The sequence below is a fragment of the Leuciscus leuciscus genome, assembly GCF_965113295.1.
Source record: "Leuciscus leuciscus genome assembly, chromosome: 3".
Lineage (NCBI taxonomy): Eukaryota > Metazoa > Chordata > Actinopteri > Cypriniformes > Leuciscidae > Leuciscus > Leuciscus leuciscus.
Genome location: NC_138727.1, coordinates 7,592,048 through 7,602,403, shown reverse-complemented (window position 1 = coordinate 7,602,403; position 10,356 = coordinate 7,592,048). Strand labels below are relative to the sequence as shown.

The 10,356-nt window shown below is 35.9% G+C and overlaps 1 protein-coding gene across 1 annotated transcript; it reads right to left on the bottom strand.

The window, feature by feature from the left end:
* Window positions 1–472: 472 nt before the first annotated feature.
* On the bottom strand, window positions 473–9,593 carry en1b (engrailed homeobox 1b). The gene is made up of 2 exons (XM_082163935.1): window positions 4,393–9,593; window positions 473–1,560 (listed from the first exon to the last, which is right to left on the bottom strand). The coding sequence occupies exons 1-2, from the start codon at window positions 4,895–4,897 to the stop codon at window positions 1,241–1,243; spliced, it is 825 nt and encodes a 274-aa protein (XP_082020061.1). The 5' UTR covers window positions 4,898–9,593; the 3' UTR covers window positions 473–1,240.
* Between the last annotated feature and the right edge of the window lie 763 nt (window positions 9,594–10,356).

The window sequence follows — 10,356 nt, the reverse complement described above, 5'->3', positions numbered from 1 at the left end:
GGATTGTTGGCATCACAAAGAATGAATGCTGTCCAATTATCTTGCCTAAATTAAAATAATACAAAATGCGTTCCAAGATATACTTTCATTTGGAATAATAGTAACCTATATGTTTTTTAGTAGCCTTCTATATATATATATATATATATATATATATATATATATATATATATATATATATAATGTGTGTGTGTGTGTGTGTATACACATTTGTATTTATATATGCTAGGCTATTGTACATATATTTTGTGGAAGAGAACTACGCAATATATCAGCAAGGCTCAAATAGGCTATCTATCATTTATATTAGTTTCCCTTAAAAATGCCCTTACATTTTGTATTCCATGTTTTATACTTACTTATGTATCAAAATGGCACATATAGTTAGGCCTACATTTAGTCCTATATAAATTTAATAATCATAAATAATAAGGAGTCTTAGAATAAGACTAAGTCTTAGACCTTATGTTATTTCTTAAAACAGACTTGACTTTTTTTTTTAATCTTTTATCTCCCAATATTATAATATCTCCCTTCATAAAAATTGCAATACGTTATCCGTAAAACACCTTTCTCTTGCAGTGCAACCACACTGCATCATTCAAACAAATTAGAGTAGCGTAGAAAAGCATCGTTTTGTGATACATTTATTAAACAAAAATCTCTCAAGGGTTTGGGAGAACGACAAGTCATCGTAGCGTTTAAATAGCTACAGATCGTGTAATTATGTTAAGGGTTTGTAGACTAGGAAAAAAAGCAATGGCACATTCTACCTTTTTTATTTCAGACAACATCATCTGAACATATTAAAATCTTTGGCTTGAAGCGTTGGTTCAGTCACGCATTTGAAGAACTGTGAGATAAGGGATTTAAGAGACAGGGCTATCACAAAAACTCTAACAAGCCTGACACTTAGGCCTACTGAAACGGTGAGCAACCACATTGGGAAAGGAGAAGAAACGTTAGAAATATACAGCAAGTAAGGAGTAATATAGACATCCCCTTACCTGGAATTAAATATATACATCTTACAGTTTTGGCTATATATAAATTTTCATAGTGTTCGTATTTAGATGCATGTCCATATACTGTATGATAAACAGAAATGTGTTTATATATCGTATCTTCGTTTCGCAGAATTCGAAGACATCTCCTTTTCATTTGATTCATAAAAATATGAAAAATCACTTTTGTTGGGGTCAGCGTCCATGGCCTTTTCAAGAAGAGGACCCGGGCCATTTTATTCGCTATCTTCTTTTTCATCTTGAACTGTGGTTGTGGAATGGTTGTAGAGTCCTTGAGCCATGAGCTGAAGAGCGAGGCCGTTCTTATAGCCAGTGGCCTTTTTGATTTTGGCCCTCTTATTCTGGAACCAGATTTTTATTTGTGACTCATTGAGATTGAGTTCCTGGGCCAGTGACTGTCTCCGCTGCTCCGTAATGTACCGATTGGCCTGAAACTCGGCTTTAAGTCTCTGCAGCTGTTCAGCCGTGAAAGCGGTTCTCGGTCGCTTGTCTTCTTTCTCGCTTTTCTTCTTTTTCAATTTTCGTGTCCTTGGGCCTAGTGTAGAAACAACAATAAAACGAAGACATAAATATCATAAAGCAGTAAACACTACATAGGTTACCCACACCTGACAGAGAATGCAACGATTGATGCGGTGTTAACATGTGGGCCTACCTGACACTTCCGTATTGGACAAGCTATTTCGGCAGCGTTCTTTTAGAAATGTCGACAAAGATTCATACTACAGTTCATTACGCAGCCCTTTCTCTTTCGTTACTGAATAAACAATGAGTGTTTGCAATGAAACATAATGAGTCTTGGGGTGGACTATATTATGTCAGCTGACAAGTAGACATGTATTTGCCAAACAGGCAGTGAAACAAAATACAGCTGAAAAAAAAGTGTATTTTGTTTTATTTCTAAGCCACAAAATATAATAGCTGTAACCATGAAATGCACTGTTAAATTTATAAGATATTTAATGATAAGCAAATCGTAGACCTGCAATGAAAGCTTGCATGTAGGCCTCAGTCCTCGACAGTCAGTTGAGCTTACACCCAGCTAACATGGCGGGAAAGCCGAATGAGTCTTTGTGTGAGTCAGCTTATTCTTACAAAAGTTTTTTTTAATTTTTTTTTTTAGGTTGCATTAAATGCACAGAGTATAATATAGTATATTATTACTACCAGCATATCAGACAAAATGACAACATGTCAACACAGGCTAAGTAAGTAGGCCTACATTCGCCCTGTTTTCGACAACAATAGCAGTAGTTAAGTTCGAAATCACCTTGTTATTGTCAGTCACAGAGAAAAAATAAATCGATAGATTAATACGTTTTTGTTTTTCTCTCTATAAAACAGTAAAGCGATTGGGTATTAGGCCTATAAAAAACTATATTTTAATAAAACATTTAAAAATGCAAGCTAAACTTGAAAGACGTAATGCACATAAAAAAAAACGATTAGCTATCTCTATAAGGTAACCTTTGCAGACGAGCTGTGTTGATTGCGAAAGATAACTCTACTTTATTTTACTTTCTCCCGACATTATATTTTTGATTTTACATTTGTACGTTTTGCTCCATTGCAACAACTGTCTTGTTATTGTTCTAGAAATAGTTTTTACCTTTAATGTATCCATGAATAATGCAGCTCATATCCAAACCCATTCATGCACAGTGTGCAATTTAAAAAATAAAATAAGAAAAGCTAAAGACCTGCTTACAGCATATTATGCAAAGCAAATATCACCACGCATGTGGCATTACACGCTCGTCAAGAAAACAATTTTCTGCATTATCAACAACAGATCAGGACCAAAAGCTTTTCCTTCAGGAAACTGCACTCAGATGATCGAAATTCTGCTTGCCGTCTGTGAAAGTCCAGTGCCTGATCGCTCAATCAGTAAGTCAATCAGTGAAGTCAATCAAAGCATCTTTTCCAACAAGCCAGCTGACTTTATGGCAGGTATGCAGTGTAAAAATATTTTGCAGTCAACCTAAAAATGTACTTCGTGTGGTAACATCTAAACGAACTGGCTTTTGTTGAAGTCAAACAATAGCCTATTTAAAAAAATATATATATACTGAAACCATGGGAATACACTGGGTTTAAGACAGGAATAAAAAACGCCTAAAAGTAAGAACTGAACACATTTACAGCGTGAGGAGATTAATAACAGACAACAAAAATCAATCAATTCGAGTTTTAGCCCTATAACAAAATAGCAATTCAAATAGGCTATTTATGCAAATATCTATTGAATATTGAATAATATCCTGAAATCATAAATTAATTACAAATATAGCCAGCAGCATAAAGTCATGGTGGATTCAACGAACGCCACAAAACTTGGTTGATTAAATCTCGGCACTTTCCTCTTCTTATCTTTCCTTTATTAAGATAAAGCTGTTTGTACGGAGATTCTAAACATAAACTACTTTCAGATTAACTCATACCCATGATCACAGACTAAGATAAATTAAGCGCTATACTGAGAAAAGATATGCTCGTTATTGTTGTTATTATGAATATCATTATGCTGCTGGGAAACTGTGGTTAGACAGACTAATTTAAAACGGATTACTATTATCTAAATATATAGCCTACGTGTTATCTATTACACATTATCTATAGGCTACTTGACATTAACGTATCCACCATTCCCTTTATTGTCAGTGATTGTAAGATGGTTTTATAGAAGGCTACAATTATTTTTTATTGAAAAAGATTAATACTTTACAGTAAGGTTTCATTAGTTAACACAATTAGTTAACATGAACTAATAATGAACTGCACTTCTACAGCATTTATTCATCTTTGTTAATGTTAATTTCAACATTATTAAAATTCAAAGTTGTATTTGTTAACATTAGTTAATGCACTGTGAACTAACATGAACGTTGAACAGCTGTGTTTTTATTAACACATACAGTAACAAATGTAGGCCTATTGCTCATGCTTAGTTCATTTTAGTTAATACATTAACTAATGTTAACAAATGAAACCTTATTGTAAAGTTTCACCAGAAAAAGGCTAGAAATGTAAAGGGCGATCAGAACTATATAATGTTTTGAACTAGGCTACACAATAAACGCACTTTGCATATTTTGTCTTTCTACAGAAAGTGAACAAAATGGTTTGCGGCCTAAGTGACTATTGTTCGCTCATGCCTCAAAACAACCCAAGACTGCTGAATATTAGTGACAGCTTCAGACGCTGCGTAAAACGAGTTTGATTAAAACGCGCTATAGCCAATCATAAAAAAATAGCTCACTATGCGACCTCCAAAAAAAAAAAAAAGAACAAAAAAAAAAGTTTTTCGCGTGCAGCGTCAATCGCTGTTTGTGAATTATGCAATGCAATTAAGAAACTAGCGCCTTACCAGATGAAGGTCTGTCCGAGTACCTGGTGCAGTACACCCACGCAGGCCATAGTAAAGGCTGCGACTCTTTAGCCGGCGGAGTTCCCCCGTTAGCGTTCACCACCACTATCGACGTCGTATTCTCCCCGTACCTTGCTGTGGTAGTTCCATTTCCCTCGACAAGCTTTGCCGAGGTCGACTTTGAGGATGGTGAAGACGACGAGGACGAAGAAGTGCTGTCACTACTGCAGTTTGAATCCTGGCAAAGGCTGCTATTATGCGACGGCCTTATTACCATAGGGTTAACGTTCTCCCTACCCGAGGTTTGCGCGCGGTCCCTACTCCCAAGATCTTTCTTGCAGCCGAAATCTGGCCGTAGAATATTGTCGATGAAAAAGTTCGTGGTTCTGTGGGCTTGCTGCGCAGCCTGGTGAGGTAAAATCGGAGGAGATGGTATATTGGGTGAGAGCGAGACGCTATCAGATTCAGTCGAATCACGACTATTTTGATCCTTTTGCTCCTCCATGACAAGCTGGATCGTGGTCTGCACTCCAAAATTCCACTTGTTGCAAAGAGCAGTATCCGGATAGCAACACACAAGAATACAGTCTATACTGTTAAAATAAAGGTATACGAAATACCTTAAGAGGAGCGACTGTCATAGCATCGGAATGCTTTCCGCGATCAAGGCGTTTCAAGTGTCAAAACGCACCCGTTATTCATGTCAGATAATGCATCGCGCGATGCTCCGCAGTCCCCGACTCGCTGCCCCGTGTGACAGCTCGCGCTTAACAAACTCTTTCTAAAATCACTGTGCCCCTCACATACTTTTTTCCTTAACCGGAAGCACGTGAGCGAGACACACGTGCAATAGACCAATGGGGTACCAACATCCTTGGTGTCACAAGAAGAGAATATCCAATAGAATTTTACAATCTTATGCAAATGGATGGATTTCCAAGACCAAATACGCTGGCGAACGGGAAATCCACTCTAATGAGGACTGGATGTTTTTGGATCGGCATTGGCTTTTGACAGAAAAGACCCGACACTGCTGCCTGATAATTCATTATTTTAGTTGCTCGTTGTATTTTTGTCAAAACTAGACACTAATAACATCGCGAATAGCTATTTTCTGGGATGCTTAGTGTAGGCGATAGACGGAGCTAGTGAAAGAAAACAGGAGTGAGCCTTCATAATTTGACCAATATTATTATTCTTTGAGACAATGAAATAAATAATGGTTAAGAAGCAGAATTACCATAAAATTAGATAGATTGATAAATAATATTAATATTAAAGTTTGCAATTATATGTCAAAATATTATAGTCTGATAGCATATAAGGTCGGCCTATATAATTCACCTAATTATCGTAATAACAAAGCAACAGACTAGACCGTATTTATAGCTCTATACTTATTTACTTATTTTTCAGTCGAAACGTTTTAACCAGACACTGTCAAAAGTAGTAATTAAATTGCAATTGCTAGCCTACCTTAAGGATTTCTACCTGACCTAACCCATAATTCAACACACTTTTGCTGGTGTAACCTATCCGAATGTCTAGTCATATTAATGCAGCCATATTAAATAATATTTTGGTTTGAATGAAAGCGTGTTAATTTGATAAATGAATCGCATTCGGGTTACATTTATAAAACAATGGACAGTTTACTGTTTACGCGCATGATCCTTAAAATGATTCACAAATGGATGGCCACATCAAGAAAATGTGGCAGCAACCGTGTTTAGTTAAAACGAAAAAAGAAAAACTCACAACATAAAAGCAAGACGTGTTAATAACAAGTAGGCTAAATGGTTTAAAGTTTCACCAATTAGGCTACGCAAAATAATACGCCAAAAGGGGAAGCAGGAACGCATGCACACAAAACATTTAGAATAATAACACGGAATTTTAGTAGCCTACATGCAGCATTTATTCATATAAAACTGGTTGGGTTGAAATCTTTATTCGAAAAGCTCGAGTGGGTACTTAATAAATTTCTAATTAGGACACTATCAATATGCTATTTGAGCCAAGTAGCCATTGTGAGGCACGCTCCTTTTCAGGCGGTAAATTAGCACTCCAGCTCTTATCTCGGCTGCATGCGACGTCTTGAGAGGGGCTGCAAAAGATAATTTATAGGTTTTAATTAGCGCCCATTCCGCCTGATCAGCTTGGCGTTCATCACTAGCGAGTGAATAAAAGCCGGTCAAAAGCACTGTCACTAGCCGCTGGCAGGGCGCTTTATCAAGGTAAGCAGGGCCGTATTACATGAGGTGTAGAGGCGACGTAATTTCCCCAGTGCTGATAAAGCCCGTTGAATAATGCCGGAGTCATCTGAGACACCATTTACTGAAATGACTTTATTGACGACTTAACGTCGGTAATTCATTTTACCCTTCACGAATCGGACCTGGATTGGGTACAGTAATGGGATGATGAATGTGGCAACGGGCCGCACCTCGTATTATTGAATATAATACACACGCCCTTCTCTAAATGTCTCGAAAATCATGTAAAAATCGAAGTTGTAACTATTTTAATTTCATTATGGACAGGTTGAAATATTGTCCGGTCTTGAATAGCTCTGTTGCAATGATAGCTCACGGGATCTTTAATTACATAAAATAGGCGCTCATAGCGAGAACCTGACAACAACACAATAGGATTTTTGGTTAATAAAATAAATATTCCATATATAAAACTTATCCACACACATCCATTTTCATCCCAGGTGTGTTTTATGGATTGCTTCAGTTGTGCTTTTCAGAATTGTTTCAGCCAATTAGCTAACAGCATAATTGCCTTGATTAAACTATGAAAAATCCACCTCTGCCTACAAGAATAACTACACCTTGTCGAGCAAAATAAATCAATGTGAAACGCTGCCAGTCGCATTCACTGTTTCAAGTGAACACTTTCACTAAAAGGGATGTTTTATTTAGCACATGTTTTCCCGCAAAGAAAATGTGAGCAGAAGCTCTCGGCTTTTCACTTCAAATCAAAGTCAAAGACAAAAAATATATATTTATATATTTATAAAAAAGATAAAACAAATGTTTGTTAATTTCCTCCCATAAAAAGGCTGGGGGCCAAATGTCTAAACTTGTCTTTTCAGATGTTGATTATAGGCTAAAATATTTCTAAATAATTCTAAATTTTCCTGATGGATGTTTGATCACGATACGACGTTCAAATAGCCTACAAGGTGAGAATTTCTTCAGGAAAGATGGTGCTTCAACTTCTTTTGTTATTCGTTCTGCTTCAGTGCATTAGCCTACATAGTCTAACATTTGCAAAGATTTTACTGTATTGGACATTCAGTTATTTTCATTGTTTAACTTCAGTTTTGCAAAACAGGTTGCTTGAACTTTACTTTGTCATAAAAATAAAAGGCAATAAAGTTTCAAGAAGTGCAGTTTAAGCACCGGTTCACAATAGATGTAGCCTAGCTAAAACGAATTAAATTTTAGCGCATTTTTTTCTAGCTCACGTCAGCAAATCTGCCGCTATTATTAATGTTGCATACGGGGTTTACATGACGTTGCCATATGGTGTAGTTTAAAATACATTTATTACTTTAATTATTCTAGACTAATTTAAATATTAGATTGGCATGATTTAATCACAAGCGATCTGCATAAAAGTGACGAAGCCTATTCTATTGTCTAAAAACCAGAGTTAAAGGATGGTTGTTGTCCTTATGATTCCATTCCTTATTTTTATTTCATTTTATAATTTTTTTTAATTATTATTATTATTTTGTTGCAATTTCAAATGCTAATAATTTCATTTTAATCTAGGCCTATAGTTTACTGTGTAGGCCTATAAAAACAGAGGTGATTCATTGAACAACGGGCCGAAAGGTGTCGTTTTTTTCCCATCAAGCTGGTTTATATTTTGCAATTACATGAACGCCTCCCAATGGATGTTCTGTGTAGGGTAGAGTGGGTACAGTCCTTAAGGACTGTAATTTTTTCTGTGAAACAAAAGTTAAATGTGTCTAGAATAGTTATCCTAGTTTTCAGTGACAATGACATAAATTATAAACCAAGTATGAAAAATGTCCAGTTTTCATGTTATTAGATAAAAAAAAAAAAAAATTGTACCAAGGTGGGGTAAAAGGCCCCCACTCTGATAAAGCAATTTGATTATACATTTACAGCAAAATCAGAGTAGGCTACACGCAGATTTAGCTTAAAATGAAAAAGACAAGCCAAAATAACAGCAAGTTAGATAAATATGATTATTTATTAAAGTAACCATGCTGAAATTCAACCTATTTGAAAAATATTGTTAGCTGATTCTAATTGGCTAGCTAACTACCTAGCTAATGCTAACTTGAGGTAATTTTTTTATATAATTCCAAATATATATTTTTTTTATTCAACCACCTAGTTAGATTAGCCTACATTTGATGGAAAAACAAAGGATGTCTTGGTCAGAACATGGTAACTACAGTAATTATGATAGTGGGAAGTGATGCCCCCTGGGGGCGTTTTACTCCACAGACTAGCCTATGTTGTCTATGAATTGTCATTCTCAAAATACAATTATATTTTTCTTAAATAACATGTAGGCCTACTCCCTGACGACAGGCCTTACTATTATCATATCATGCATAACTGTGATGATGATGACAACAAAAACTACAACTTTAAAACACCTTTTTTCTTACTGCTAAAAATTAGATCACTTAACGTGAAAACCTTTTTCTCAGATAGGCTAGCCTACGTCGCCAGTGTAAGCTTCACAGCGAATACATTACTTCTACATCACTCTTGTCAACTTAGTTCATATAGCAAAAAAAAAAAAAAAATGTATCTGTTCTCCATCTAATAGCCTATTTATTTTGGGATAAACAGGTGGGGGGATCTGTTGAAGAAGAAGAAAAAAAAATAGACATGATCAAGGCACGAGGATATTGCATTTGAAGACTTAGTCAATAAGTAGCAGATAAACGAATAAAACACGGCCAAAGAGCAGCAAGTTCTTTGGGCTGCTTTTTAAGTCATTTATTTATCTATTTTTAATAACATGTGGCCTAGCCCATAGCCTATATGTAATAGCATTAATTAAAGAGTGAACCTTTTTAAGTCGAGAGGTTTCGGTCGAAAAACGGTTTACGAGGATTAGCCTAGCTTTAAACGGTCCACGACTGCGACAAATGTATCGGGCTGAGCGAAGATGGTTGACTGGGACACAAAAAGCAAAACAAACAAAAGTTCTCAATTTTCGAACCTTTTTATGTCAGAGAAGCGTGAAATCGTCCTTCAACATTGGCATTTGGCGAAACTTGGCTGCCATCTTGTGGTCAAAGGAGTAAAGTCCACATGAAGAGTGTTGCCAGTCCTTGCTGTTGCTGACATTAGCATGTAAGTGTTATAAAATGAAGTAAATATATATTTCTTGTACACACACTATGCCAACATACAAGAAACCGCAACTAAGGGAAATTAATATTAATTAATATAGCCTGGCTATGCGTGTGTAGCCTACTTTACTCAACATCATGCTTAATAAAAAAAAAAAATATATATATATATATATTGACAAATTATGTAAAACACATTTATATAAAACAGTTTCCTTACGACATAATCTCTTAAATGAACATATAGCCTACCATCTTGGAGTACTTGCACAAAATGTGGTTTTGCTCCATCCATGTATCTCATTCCATAGGCTACTTGATTGCTGACGTAGCGTTTGGGAGGAGTTAAGTCTCATCTTGCAGTGGCTTTATTTGACCAGCAGGTGTCAGGGTAGTGTCGTTTTAGTAGGCTATGTTTTTGACAAAGACCAAGCTCATGTTAGGGACGATATCATTATGAAAATCCTTTTAGGTTAACAGGACCAACGGTTTATACTGACTGATCTTCATAAAGGTGATATGTAGTAGTTAATGTGTAATTCCAAGAGAGTCTTTTACAAACATCAAGCTTTGTCAACGTTATACAATGAATGTATAGGCAGCCT

Coding starts and splice junctions, on each gene's coding strand:
- en1b (XM_082163935.1), bottom strand. CDS start 4,897: ATGGAGGAGCAAAAGGATCAAAATAGTCGTGATTCGACTGAATCTGAT. Junction 1,561..4,392: donor CTCGGACAGACCTTCATCTG/GTAAGGCGCTAG, acceptor TTTCTACACTAG/GCCCAAGGACACGAAAATTG.